Here is a 15,330-nt window from a genome sequence, read left to right as displayed (position 1 = left end):
TAACAGATGATACTTCCAAGTTAAAGAAGAAGAGATCTGAAAACTGGAATGCAAGATGAGGACTGAATAATCAAATTATATCTTAGGAAATTTCAGCAACCATGCTTTGTGTAGAAATGACTTCATTTATTTCAGTTTATACATTAATTTTTATGGTGGAGGTGCTGACAAAAGCTGCAATTGATCACAATAAAAGTACCTGAAGAAAAAGAAAAAAAATCTATCCTACATAATAACTTTTCATTATTCTAAAATATCTGTGTAGTATCTAAGTAGAACAAAACAATTACAATTGCTTTAAGCATCTTGTTTCAAAGCTGTGTGACTCATCACTGCAACACATTTGATGTTAGAGTAATGTAGGCAGGGCTCATGCTTGTGTGCACAGGATTTCTGTCCTGGAGTATTTAAAGGAAGTCATTATTCAATAAAATACCTGTCACTTGAACAGTAGATTTGAAAACAGGGTTGAATAGAACTATAATTTCGCAATAGATTTTTAGATGTTAGACAGAATTAAGTACCCAGAGGCAAACTCAAGCTGTAGCACCACATACACACAGATCTTTTCTCCATGAAGTAATGAAAGGAAATCACATTGCAGTACACAATATGACCTTTGGGTCTTATACTTGTCAAAAGTTATAAAAAATTCAACTAGTGAAATTCTCATTATAAGGATTACTTGAAAAAAGTTTTATTAAACCACTTCAGGTATTTAAAGGCAAAAAATAAAATAAAACCAATAAGTAAAAAAATCAAATATAACCCCTTAACCTCAGTACCAGCAAGCTGCCATTTGTGATAAAAATTACCAACTGTTGTAATATAATAATACAGCGTTAAATTTAATACTTGTTTCACCTTTTTTTCTAAGTACAGTAACCTTCTGAGAAATGCCATCATTAACTATTTTCTTTAACAGGAAGGGTAAGAAAAAGAGAGAAAGCCAATGGTTCTTTTTTTTTCTATAACTGAACCTGAGGCTGTAATATAATAGATGCCAAATATGGCTTATGTTAGATTTGTTCTTCTAATACTTTTTTAAGGCAATATGTGTACTATTTTAAAAAATGACTGAACAAAGAAAGAAATTTATTATTCTGAAACAGCAGTGCTTGAATGTTAATCATCCCTTACAATCAGCACAACAGCTATTGCCAGCCATGCAGAAATACACAGGAAAAAGTAAACACTTGACAGAAAAAAAGTCCTGGAAAAAGCAGGTCATTAAGATCAGGTAGCAGCAAAATGCACGAGCTCTTTCACCCCAAGCACAAGTGTAACAAAACAACTCTCTCAAAAAATTTCGATAGTGACAGACCTGTGGAGGAACCTGCCTCCTTTTTTGGTCAGGGGATGTGACATACACCGCTTGTGCATACGCGTAACTTTTGAACCGCGGTTTAGGAGAAGGCGAAGGTCCCTGGGGAACACTGACTGTGATCTACGAATAAATTAGAATGTACACATGGGTAGGAGCATGGATTGTAGAAGTAAATATTGATTTCAAGAGCAACTGAAGAAAAAGAAGCAGGAAGGTCATTTTTCAAGGACAGTGTTGGCATTCATGAGGCAAAATGGGATGGTATTAAGGAAACCTCTCATTTAATCTGACACCCTTTCCAAAAGCAACAAACTGCCAGGACTCCACACCAGCAGAATACCAATGTAAAGTGAAGCTTCTTTATAATTTACAAGCAGAGGCTCAAAAAGCAACTGATCTTTTGTCACATCTTGAATAAACAGAGCCAATACTTATCTGCTCAGAACTCTAAAAGAATGTGCATCCCATACCCAACATACAGCTTACATTCAGACACGTAAACTAGGCTTAAAATGCACTAAACACTTCAGCGGTAGCTGTTTGATGGTTTCAGTAAAAGCAAAACTGACATTGCAACCATAAATTAATCCCAATTATTACATGAGTTTTTTTGAGAGGACAACAGTATACTGAGAAAAGATTATTTTAAAATGCAAGTCATTGTAAATAAAATGCTAAAAAATTAAAAATGTATCATGACTATGGAGAAATGTCAATAGTTATTTTCTAAAAAGGTAAAGATATTTCTATCTGCTTTTAAATGTAAGTCTCCCCAAATTTGTTTTTCCTTGAGGTGCCCTACCACCATCAAACTGCACAATGTTGTACAACTGAAGTGCAAAGCACCTCCTTGCTGAATGGCAGTTTTTAAAACAGTCTGGTGTAAGATGAAAACCAGTATGAAAATACATGCAGAGAAGTACATCTGACTTGCCTGTTGATGAGAGTTTGCCCATTATACCCATGGGATTTTTGCCTTCCACTACCCATTTAACATCAGTCTCATGGGCAGGCAGGGAAACAACCAGTTTAGACCAGCAAGACGAAAGCAGAAAAGTGAAACTCACTTCTTGTGAAAAATGCTGTTCGTGTACCTCTACGTGCTCTTCTCTAGTAATCCTTGTGTGCCGTGGCAACATCTCCACCTCCCTGATGGCTTCCATGGTTACTTGCTGGGGCAGGGCTTGAAAGAGCGAAGTCACATACATTATGATGGACTTTTTATCTGGATAGGCAGTTGCAACATCTGGAAGACAAATTAACATGCATCATTTTACTTTCCACATTCGATATGAGAAATAGCCAATTAGTTTAATGGAAAGTTGATAAGCTAATGAGCAATCTATTGTCCACATGAATACTCTAGAGACTAATTAGAACCTATCCATCAGTTCCAAAACTGCAGAATAAACTTGCATATCAATGAGAAGGTGCCAAAGTTTATACAGGTAATGTTACCTCATTCAGCATAAGCTTTCCATCTATATTTCTTGTGTCAAAAAGCAATTTAACACTGTGATCCCCATTAAGCAGGACTAGACATAGGAAAAAGTGTATTTGCTTGTGCTGTATAAATACTACAATTATAAAAACGTAAGGAAAACCTCATTTTCCAAGTCATGTCTTTTACATTCTCCCCACATTATTTAGCCAATGAAAGCAACAATGATGTGGGGGGAAAAATAATTACCAGATTTTCTTGTGAATGGGTTCATAAAAACCAACGATTGAAGTCAAACTACAATAAAGCTACATGGCTTTTATATTCTACTTAGTCTTGCATTCTTCATGAAATCTGTGAATCATCAAAGGAACATGGTATTCACGGACATTAAAATACATAATAGAAAAACTCTTTAAAAAAAAAACCAAACCTGTAAAATCTCTATGGCCTCTAGCAGTCAGTAAAAGAATCTTTGCATGAACACAAAGATGATTTCAGCTTTTGCACATAGCCATGTTATACATCAGCAGGAAAAGCACTTTTCCTGACTCAACAATTCAAGTCAATAGCGATTTGTAAAAATGTAAGGCATGTGGCAGCTCTTTGAAATAGTTACTTTGTTATTTGCCATTGACGCTTACTTCCTACACTCAGTCCAGTGAATCAAGATGTAAAAGGACACTTGTACCAGAAATTTATCATTAATTCCATAAATGTTTTAACATGAGCGCTGGCAGAAAACCAAGAACTATGAGTTTTTACTGTCTTAGATCAATCCAGTCTTAGCTAAACTCTGAGTTCACAGATAAAAGAAAATAAATCAATGATTCTACAATGTGGCATCTCATTGTCAGTGCCCAGAATGTGGGAAAGCACTTTGCATTAAAAGCTTCACATTTATCTGGAAATTAAGAAAAGACATTCTATGAATAATTTTGGTTTGGCTTTCTGACCCATCTCCATATCTTTGCTTGGTACTTTATGAGAGGCAGCTGAAGGTTTAGTTCTACTTAGCATTAGTGGAAAAATGGCACATTCCCTCTAATATTCCCACTTCCATAATATAATTATTTTACTGCAAGCATCTTCTTGTCTTCTCTTGAATATTCTAACACCATTTTGTTATACTTAGTGTCCACTAGTAATTGATGTTTACATGAATATCCATGCCTTCCTACTGGGAAGAAGTACACACTGGATGATCAGTACCAGCTGTGATTTTTCTATTGTTTGTTCATTATTTTCCATTTCAAAATGTCCTGTTAACCAAATGGGCAAATATCTTCTCAGTTATCTACAAAAATATTTCACACAATAAATAAATTGAGTACCCAACAAATGTTATGCATGCAAAAAACTGTTTACCCATTCTATCTGACAAATAAAAAGTACATATGCAGCTGTCAAAATCCACTGGCAAATAGAAAAGGATTTAATTATCTAATCACAACAAATAGCTAAAAAACCATAGATGCAAAGCCTGGAATATCAATCTATATCTAAAAACTCTTTTTATGGGCTCCTGAATTATCAGAGCAGGAATGACTTCTGCTATACTTTGCCTTCATATTTTCTTATTTTGAATCCTAGTCTGATGTACTATCTTTACCAACAGCTGAGTCTGATGGCTATTTGAAATCCTTGTAACTAGACAGTAAATAAATTGGAATTCAAGCATTTTCTTGCAAGGAAGTTCACTATTTCTTTATAAACATGTCTACTTTCACTTGTGGGGCAAAAATATCTGTCAAACCAATATATGCCTCTTAAAAACTAATCTCAAACTCTAGGAAAATACAGATTTTTTAATAAAACTAAGTCAAGATATTAAGACTAAGCCATTTCTCCAATACTAGTTTTGAGAAAATTATCCAGTATTTAATGTTTGGGTTTCATTTTTTTTTTCCCCAGACCAGTTTAACTTCTCAAATTCAATTCAGAGGCAATTCTTTCAGAAAATTTGCATCAGTTTTCATGACAAAGAATATCCAGAGCAGGACTGAAAAGAATAAAATGAATGGAAAAAAAATTAGACTACAAGTCAAAAGAGTTAAAAATGGGAAGCTTTATAAGTTTAGAAATTATATTAACGTGTTTATCAATAAACAATTTGAAAGAGTTTGGAAAGCTCTGGAAACCACTCTAGTTTTTTAATAAGAAACAGTTACTAAAAACTACTGGAAAAGTTTCCAAGATGAGTGTTCCAATTATTGAGAGGAAACTTTTTCAGTACAAAACTTTATGCTGACAAATTAAAAATTTTCAAAAGAAAACAGTGACTTAAACATGTCACATGAACCATATCATTCAGACAATTCTTTTTGATACCTTTACGATCCATGGGATTACTTATTAAGATATGGTTTCTTTAAGAATCTTTTATCATCAAAGAAACAAAATTGCCTTGCAAGACCCTAACTTTATATGCTCCCCCGGAAAACATATTCACCCCTGACCATTTACAGAGATTAGTCTGTCCAGGGAAGGTCTCCAGTCAAATTAAAAAAAATACAGAAAAATAAAACAAACCAAAACACTTATTTTGATATATGGAGCAAAGTGCCTGAGCCTGAGGAAACACCACAAGACCTCAATTTTGACCATGAATTTTAATGTAAAGTAAGATTCTGTTCATTTAGAAAAGCAGTTATTTGGTAACAAGTACCAAAAGAGCAGAAAGAATCTGAGTTCACCCCAGAACATTAAAATTATGAAATATAACCCAAATCCACTTCTGTTTCAGTGCAGTTCTCTTTAAAGGGTTATTACAGGTTTAATCTGGGAAGCAGTTTGCCTGATAAAAGTTCACTGCAGCTGGATTTTTATGAGCAAATATTATTTGTTTTCTGATGAACATAACTACAAGTTTGACTGTTAAGGATGACTACAATAAACCTGAAGTGTTCTCAAATTAATTAGTTTCTAAATACATCAAAGTTTTCAAAAAGTAATCCAGCAGCCAATTTTCATAAGCCTTGTAGTTCACAAGTGGTTTGGTTCTTGCATCCATATGTTTGGTCAATAATCAAATCTCTGCTAACAATAAGGGATGAGTGAAAACGTGGATGATATAAAACACAAATATGTTCCATACCAAAAAATACAGGTCTAGCAATACAAACAAAATCCAACATTTTCCTACAGTGTTACATTATATATAGAAAGACACACACAGAATACAAGTTATAAATGTTTATGGAAATGTTTCTTAAAATTTTCAAATACACAGCTACTAATATAACTGTTTCTTTTAATAATATTTTGCGTTCGCCAAGCTCTGACCAACTAACAGTTCTGACACTATTTGTGTCACTATTTGTGTTTACTCTTTGTATCAAACTAGTGGCAAAATAACTTTGAAGAGGAGAGCTTAAAGGCCAACTGCACTGCCAGAATGATTATATTTCTGTACATAAACTGCTGATCTAGTTTCTTTAGATTGAAAGAAAAATTCTGAAATATACTTTACCTTATGTAGTGCTGAGAAGTAAGATAAGACTTGAGCCCCAAAAATACAAGAAGTCCTTTGTCCTCAAAAGAAGCAGCTAGGATTTTCACAGAATCACACAGTAGAAAACATATAAAACTAATTTCTAAATCCTATACATCACCTAATGTTGTTTACTTCTGTTACAATAGTAATAGAAAATCCCAGTATTTTAATATTACCTGCTGCTATCCCATAGGAAATTTTAAAAACTGTGCTAAATAAAAAAAACAAACCATTGCCTTTCCTTCCACAAAAATAATGGAGATTCTCAAAGCTGATTTGAATTTTCAGAGGTTATGTGGGTTTTTGTCCCCCCATGAAAAATAAAGGATGTTATTTCTTCTATCAGAGTGGGGTTTGGGGTTTTTAAAATAGGAATACAACATTAATATTTATTACAGGTTCTACTCTTATTTCCAAATGCATTTGTTCAGAAAGCAGAAGCTCTCAGCTTCCTGAAATAAAGAAGAAATCTAACAGATACGTAAATGATTAACAATTTAGATATCTACACTGTAAACTCATTATAGGAGACATTCCCAAATTCCTATAGCCACTCCTAGTGTGGCACCTGCCTCAGCCACAAGATCTAAGATGAGGGCACAGAAAAGCATTTATAAAAGTGCAGCCACAATTCAGATGTAACTTTTATTTATTTTACCTTTTAGCCTCAAGGACAAGGGTGAACTTTTCAAAGCCTGTTCAAAAATCTGTGGTAATCTGCCTGACAAGGCTGACCAAAACATTTGATTTTGGTCAAGGGATATATTTCCCAAGGGATATATTTTCATCCTGTTTTTATTTGGGTGACCTGAAATTTGCAATTGAAAGTGCATGAGAATGTACTTGTAAAAATGAAATGGCTTACTCTTAAAAAGCAAGAAAAACAAGTAAGATTTCATTCCCAAATGGATGTATCAGAAACTTAGGAATAAAAAGTATCTACAAAATGTTGCCCCCATAGTTAAGGGGGAAAAAAAAAATTAAAAAAAAAGAAGAAAAAAAGGGAAAATTTTAAACTTGGTAATTTCTACTCCAAATGCATACTTTTGGTCATTTAAAAAGCCCTTATAGAGACATTAAGCTATGACAGAACCATGAGTCGCATCTGAGATTTTCTCTTCCTGGTGATTTAGTTCCCAGACTGTGAAAACATGAGCCTATATATAGTACATTCTTATTCAAACACCAAGAAACAAGAAAGATTATCAGGCAAAGATTATAAGGTGTTTTTCTTAAGTGTATACATACTTCTTCCTCAGTCTCCCCTAGGTCTCAAAATGACATTTTCCTACATTCATGTTTATACTAATGGTATGATAACAGAAGGAACCACAGAAGCAGTAATGGTTTACTCTACCGACACTCACTGCTGCCACTAAGACCTTGAAGCAATAAACTCTGCAGTCTCTGAAAGGTCAGCCAGTAACTGCAGTGTCTACTCACAATTATTGACTGGTTTGGCTTCTTTTTTAAGCCTGTAATTATTTTCTGCCCTGTTTTTTTACTCCACCAGTAGATTGCATGTTAAATTCAAAATGAAAGCAATCTTCGCAAGTAATCTCAAGAATAGCCCTGGACTTGCAGATAAACAAAAATCAATGTATGAAATACCGCAGAATTGTAAATATTGAAATGTGGAAATTAAAACTGATGATTTTAAAACTTTATTTATAAACAAAGTTAAAGCAAAGGTCAATTCATGATATTTTTGAAGGCCATTGAAAGGCCTACATAAATATGCATAGTGATCAGTCTATTAATTTGCTGAATAAAATTCACATTTCACAAAATGAACTGCTAGCAAAATGCACAAATTACATACAGACAATTAAATGAGAGCAGAAGTCTGGAAGAGTCCAATTACACAGATAGTGACACTGATTTTTTTCTTCTTTTCTGTAGACATGAGTGGTCATAAACCTGAACCACTATGAAACTCCCAGAGGAAAATGTTAGTTTTTAAACAGGTATTTCCTTCATAAATATTTTAAACCTTATGGTTAAGAGCTACAGAGTACATTCAAAATGCTGATCTTTGTGTGTTTTATTAAATAAGGTCACAACAGCAGCATGAAGAAAATATCCTTGAAAAATTGACACATTTGTGTTTGCCTTTTAAAATTACAGAGATGGGTAAGGATTTGTGGAATTAAAGTGCTGCAGAATTCAAATGTATCTGGTAAGAAAATATTTGGTGGCAGAGCATACCTTTAATCTGTCTGAATGTCTGTTCTGATTGGATGCATGAGTGTGAAGGAGCCTTGGATTATTAGGCCAGCACTATCCAGGCTAAGTGAACTTGATGCTATCTCTGGTTTTTAAACCTGTAAAATCAGACTTAATACCTCTGCTGAACAGTAAAGGTGCTTCTTTTTCAGGTTTCTTACAGTACTAAATGTTGATTTAGCAACACCACAACCTTTGCACCTTAAGCTATATCTCAAGTAAGTGTCTTCTTTGCAACAAAGAGATAGAGAGAAGTGAAATAAAAATAGCAAAGGTATAAAGCACTGGTTTTAAAAATTTGGGGTATTATACATTTTTATCATATCATGTTTTATTCTAATATTTTTGTCATTCGGTAGGAGTGAGCATGGCTGTCACCAATTTGTTGAAATAACAAAAAATAATCATCAGGTAATATACTCACAAACTTGTTATATACTACTGAAAGGTGGAGTTTGATTTTTCGAAACGTGGAAATGCAATAAGGGGTAGGGGTGGGAAGGGCCAGAGGAAAAAAACCCTAAAATATACCCTGTTACCTACTTCCTAATGAAAGTCCTGAAATTGAAGACAGATCGAGGGAGTTACAGTGTCTGAATCAGGAACAGTGTTCAAAAATGGTAATATTAGCAGTACCAAAACTGTAATTTTGCTAAGAGTATTTGAGATATTTTCAAACAGGCTAATATTTGAGAGAGCAAATGGGACAATTTTTCAAAATATTGCAGATTTTCCACTTAGCTTTTATAAATATTTAGTCTAGAGAAACTGTACAGCTAACTATATAAAAAAAAAGAAAATTAGAGACTGAAATCCAGTAACTAAAGATTTTATAACTTCATATGGAGATAAATTCATTACTTTTATTTCATTGTAGAATCTTTCATAAAGGTGAAATGATACAAGGTAAATGGAAAAGGGCAATTGAAATCTAAACAGCCAATTCTGAATAGACAATAGAAAGAGCCATGTGCTGGATGGGTGATTGCATACTCAGTAAGAGAAGGCAATACCTCCTCAAGTGCAATAAAAAAAAAAACCAACATTGGGAATAACAGTATTCTTTTGAAACAGTACAGGGAAGAACGGGGATTCTGCTGCTAGAGTACCTGTACCTTCCTTTTATTCCCATCTGCAATGTGCTACTTCTGACATCGAAGCAAGCTAAAATCACCTGAGATTAATTCCATCCCAAACCAACAAAACAGAATGCTGACTGATACCACAGGTAGCTTGCACCTTTCCCCTCTAGAACCATATGGACAACTGGTTTTATATGAAATATAAAATTATTTATATTCAATATTATGTATATATTATATTTCAATGAAATTATTTCTACTTGAGAAAAACAAAATGGAAAAAAGAGTGAAACCTATACAACAAAGTGTCCAAGATGGACTAATTTGGCTGTAAATTGAAACTAAGCTGTTCTCGGCTTTGCTTTGATTTATTAAAAAAAAAATGCAGCAGAAGTTTTAAGGAACAAAGCTAAAGTTCTATGCAGGAAAATGCCTAAATTTTAGGTCAAGATCAGGTGTAAAATTAATTCTAGACATTTTAAAACAAATACAAAATTTACTGTGTATAGTAGCATCTTCAATAATAACTCCTGTTGCCCACTAACTTAGGCCAGAGTACCCTTTGCAGGTATAATGCACTACTTTTTATATTCAATAGACCATACTTCCACAGGGCATGCAAGTTTCATTAATTTCAGCTAAAATAAAATAAAAAAAAAAACTGGGAAATTTTCGATATCATTATAAGAGACTGAGAAAACTCATAGCTATTAAGGTTCAGTTCCATATAGGATATTTAACAAAACCCTCATTGACAGAAAAATTCCTGTGCGCAAACCGATTTGATGTGCCAGCTTTAAATTCAAAGAGGTTTCTTGATGAGTCACATAGCTACACATCTTGAAATTTCTCACTGCATGTGTGAAGTGGGTACATCCACACAAAGACCAGTTACCTGGATATTAAAGGCTTCTGTATGTATGGCGCATAAACAGTACAAAAAATGACAAATGAGATCTTTAAGAATGTTAACTGCAGCAGATGAAAAAAGGCTATTTCCACTTTAAAAGCATATCTTTAAAGAAAATACATACACATCTTGAAAAAGCTGAAACCCTATTTTAATAATTTATATATATCATGATCATTCCTGCATTGAAATGTTAAAGAAACAGGCTAGAAAAAAAAATATAAATGTTGTAGGAGGCATATTTTTAACATTTGAGGGATTATTTCACCAAGAATGCAGCAAATAGATTAAAGTGATGATCTTTTTCCTTAGGCTGATCATGAGGAAAAGCAGTGTAAAATGTGTCATGCCAATACTTTTTAAAAGTGCGAGCTTTTCCTGAAGGGTTACTATGCACTTTCCATTTTCCAGGAAGTTATTTAAAATCTACCTGCAATGTAATTTAAGGAAAAAAAACCCTTAAATCTGATTATCTGAGGAAGAGAACTGCTCATGCTCAACCGTCAGAACTTCTTAAGCCCATACTCTGAGGCTGGAAACATCTGCTCATGTTTTGCATAAATATAACCTTGCATTTACATTTTAACAATTTTATACGTGGCTAGTGTTGGAGAAGCAGAGAAATAGGTTAAGGGCAAGGATGTCTTATAATTCATAATGCAAAGATTTAGAAATCAACATTTTAATGAAATCTATTTAAACATGCAGCAGCAAGAAGGTGTCTTGCCTTTTCCAGCCCATGCATGCCTCAGCCTGACTGAACAGAAGTGAGTGTGATACTGATGGGTGTGGAGCAGCATGCGAGAGGCCAAGGTGGAATCAGACTGGATTCGAGGACACCATATCTATAATATTTACTTCAAATTTCACCAGCAAGATGGTATAGCTTTAAATATGCAACCACAGAAAGCAGGTGTGACTCCAGTGCCAAATGGTATATTATGTGTATATCAAACAAAATAAATATAGCAAATTTCAAATGTGAAAGGCAATACATTAAATTTACTTAATACATAAAAGGAAAACCATAAGTATTAAAACATTACAACAATTACCATCTAGTGGTCAGCATAATAGCAGCACTATAATGCTTTACTTTGTGCTCTGAAAAAGGAAATCCTTCTTCATACTGTATCAAGAGGGAAAATTGTAAAAGAATGGCCTGTATGGGCCCCAAATTTGCCCTAAAACAAGACAAATACATACCATAAATCAGTATAAAGGAACACCTTGTTTATTAAAGATGTTTCTGACTTCACTATAAAAAGGGTTGCTCACATTTTTCTCAGTTCAGAATTATTAATTGTCTTCATGGTTTTCACACACAGAAAGAAATGGATAGCAAAATATCAGTACTCATACAGTTATTTCCAGGAATACTTTATGATGCAGTATAAGAGCAATTTTGAAACACAGCATTTTCATGGATGGTTTTATTAAATAACTCAAAGAAATTTATGTTTTTAATGCTTTAAATACACCAATCTCTAGTCCACTGCAATACACTTAGAACTTAAATAAGCATTGTAGTATTTCATGAATGAGGGCTATGTTAGAGGCTTGTTGAGTCAGCTTAGACACAAAGATGAAAGGGTAAGAAATGGCAATTTAATCTTTTCAAGAGTTTCTAGAACTGATACAAATTTTGGGACATTCTGAATGTAACCACGCTCCAGATTACATAGGCATGGCAGTTTAAACAAAGCTCAGCTCATTTTAATGCTCTAGTAGTACATGTCCAGCTATTGTTCAGCAAATGCAGACAAAGCTTTCAAGATCAGAACAAAAGCCTGTCACATTAACCAAAAATTGCAAAATTACACTTGTCAAACTTTACAGAATAGCTGCAAGTACATAAAATATGTTTAGTGCTATGTACAACAGCACCTCCTGAAAATACTTCACACATCTGAGCATTCAAGGAGCAGAGAGATCACAGCCTTGAAATGCAAGGCTTGTTACTTTTTTCATCCAAATATCAATTTTGAAAGATAAACCAAATTCATCTTCAAGAAATATAATATTGATTTTATTCCACAAAGCATTAACAAGATTTGATTTGAAATTCTGTTTTTTGGTCTGACATGTCCAAGAATGATAAACTACAAGTGGAATAGAAACAAGTTGTTAGTCGTAAGTAGGCAGTGTTGAGAAGAACAAAACCATATTGAGAGCCTAGTCAAAGGAAGGCTTATAGCAGCTACACGAGTGCTTCTTATAAATATATCATGGGGTGAAAGCAATCAGAGCAAAACCACCAAGCTCAAGGACAATGTTAGCACAAGAACAAAAGACAATACAACAAACCTGAAGAAATACAGCCTAAAATGCAGAAAAGTTTATTGCCTTCAGAAAGCAAGGTTCTGAGCAAGACAAAGGAACAAAGGCAAAGCATCCAACTGATGACAGCAAAACTTGAGGAATTCTATAAAACCTTTATAATGAGATGTTTACCTGAAATTGCAGGTAACAGGACTGCAATGAACAATCAGGTCCTAAATGTACTGTTCCTCCCCTCCTTTTCACATTCTAGTTAATGCTAGGTTTGTACTTATACTATTTTAATATAAGCTATAGTTTCATGTTTTTCTATGAAATCCACTCCCTTGACTCTTTTTTTTTTAAATTATTATTGTTAAATTATGGGGAAATATATCCATGCAATAATCTGGTCAAAATAATGATAAAAAAAAATGTGTCATGTCTGACTATTCTTAGAAACTCTGATAAAGCATTAGACTACAGATGCAAAAGAGCTTTTTCATATATAGCATACATATACATATTTAACAACTAATAGTACACCAATAGAGCATGTGAAAGAAAGCTGGAGATTAATCAGTGCAGTCAATATAATGTAAATAGGAGTTAGGAATGCATCAGAACAACAACCAGTTTTATTACATATTTATCATGCATTATGCTAATGAAGAAAATGCAAACAGCCCTCAAAATGTTTTTAGATAGGACTGTGAAGCAACACAAAAAATAACCAGCTTAAATCTAAATATAAGTTGGTGAATATTTTAATAAGAAGAAGGATTTGTAAATACGGAGCAGGGGCAAAGCATAAAAGAAAAAGAACATGTAAAGGTTTATGAAAATATATATTCCTGGAAAAAGATGGAACTGCTAATTCTACCATTAGCATATTATCCCTTGATATTTAACTTGTAAGTACTAATTATATTTTCTTGAATTCTCTTTTTAAAATTAAATAAATTACATAATCTTCAGATTCACCAACTGAATATACATTTGTCCATTAATTAGCATTATTAATTCCTAAAGAGGTTATGTCATGTCAGGCCTTAGTGTATGTTTTTTGAAACAAAGTGTATTTTTAAAGGTCAAAATAATTTAAATACTAACTTTTATTAGCATTTTTAGGGAAAAAAAAAGAAGGATCATAAGAAGATGTGCTTGAAAATTGAATTTAGAATTTAGAATCGACTTTTCCAGTGTGAGTAATTAAACAAATAAGCAATGCTACAGGTACAGGACTCATAGCCATGATGACATTAACATTCATATCTACAGTTATGGGAGCAGAGTCTAGGATTGTAAATGAGAGCAGTGGAGGCCAACATTTATTTCAAGTCTTTCTTTAATTACCCAGTGCTAGAGAGACTGACTGTAGCCCAAACATAAAGAGGGGATTTAATGGTTATTAGCTAAGAAAACATACATAATCTAAAAATAATGCAGCAGAGGTCACCTTTGCAAAGAACTCAGAATGTTCGGAAGACCTGAGATTAGGCTTTGAAACGGGGCCTGGAAAATCTAATAAACACCTAAATAAATGAAATACATGTCCAAACCCACTGGGAAATTTTCACTTCACATTTAAACAATGTACAGTCTTGCAGTAAAACTACAAAGAGATTTTAATACAAAGGTTACCAGTGTCTCCTCTCATTGACTTGTTTCCCCAGATTAACATAAAAAGCCAACAAAAACAAAAACCATAGAACTGAAAAATCTTCCAAAATTAAAAATTAAGCAGCTCTCCAAACTTTAAACTAACAATATATAATACTTTTAAAACTACAAATAAATATTAAATATCCCAAAATAATCATAAAATGGACCTTATTCTGCTTAGCTACTTTTTGCTTTGGGTCTTTATTTGACTGGTAACTCCTGAAAAAATCTTTAGGCCTGGCTGTGCAACCATTTTCATCAAGCAGCTTGTGTAAGTTGGCCCAACACTCTAATAATTTAGCCCATCTCACCAAATATATAGGGATTACATCAAAACTGAGCCTGCAGGATTCAGATAGGACAAGTGAGTGACACCAGTGACAGAGAAGAGGCATGTTTTACTAACTTGCAGCATTAACAGTTTAGTAATATATATTCTGAGCCTGCACAAAAACACTTTTAATAAAACATGAAAAGTTCTAATACCTTAGAAATAACACATTTCCAAATCCAGAGCAATAGATTTGATGCAGACTGAAGCACTCAGTCTGCCAAGGACAGATAAAGCAGCAATGGCAGCCAAGTGCCCTCCCCACACTGTCCCCTCTGAGCTTCAGCTGACCAGAGACTTCAGCACGAGCAAAAGGCATGCTAGAATCCTCCCAGATCTGGAGGACATAGATAAGAAGTGAACTATATTTTAAACCTTTGAATAATAGTATGAAATCTTTATGCCACCTAACCAGCAAAGCTGTACAGCACATGTACTCACAACAGCAAAACCACTCTCTTCTACAAACCTGAGTCAAGGGACATGGGATAACAAACACCATAGTTAAACATCCCAAAACTTTCTGTAATTTGATTCTTCTTTCCAATCAGACTGCTCATTGAAGCAAAATCAAACTTAAAGCACTATAGCCT

The 15,330-nt window shown here is 33.7% G+C and overlaps 1 protein-coding gene across 14 annotated transcripts in view; it reads right to left on the bottom strand.

Moving 5' to 3' along the window:
* The window catches only part of DMD (dystrophin), a 1,145,450-nt gene that overhangs the window by 721,102 nt on the left and 409,018 nt on the right, over positions 1-15,330 (bottom strand). For 13 of the 14 annotated variants that reach the window (XM_064407380.1, XM_064407383.1, XM_064407377.1 and 10 more), the window contains 2 exons: positions 2,395-2,573; positions 1,325-1,447 (listed from right to left, as the gene is read on the bottom strand). In XM_064407380.1, the coding sequence (XP_064263450.1) occupies positions 1,325-1,447; positions 2,395-2,573 (302 nt within the window). The remainder of the gene's footprint in view (positions 1-1,324; positions 1,448-2,394; positions 2,574-15,330) is intronic. The other variant, XM_064407384.1, reaches the window with a different exon arrangement.

This window comes from Passer domesticus, chromosome 2, assembly GCF_036417665.1.
Source record: "Passer domesticus isolate bPasDom1 chromosome 2, bPasDom1.hap1, whole genome shotgun sequence".
In the NCBI taxonomy this organism is placed as follows: domain Eukaryota; kingdom Metazoa; phylum Chordata; class Aves; order Passeriformes; family Passeridae; genus Passer; species Passer domesticus.
The sequence above is the reverse complement of the archived record's forward strand: the minus strand, read 5'-3'. Positions and strand labels throughout refer to the sequence as shown.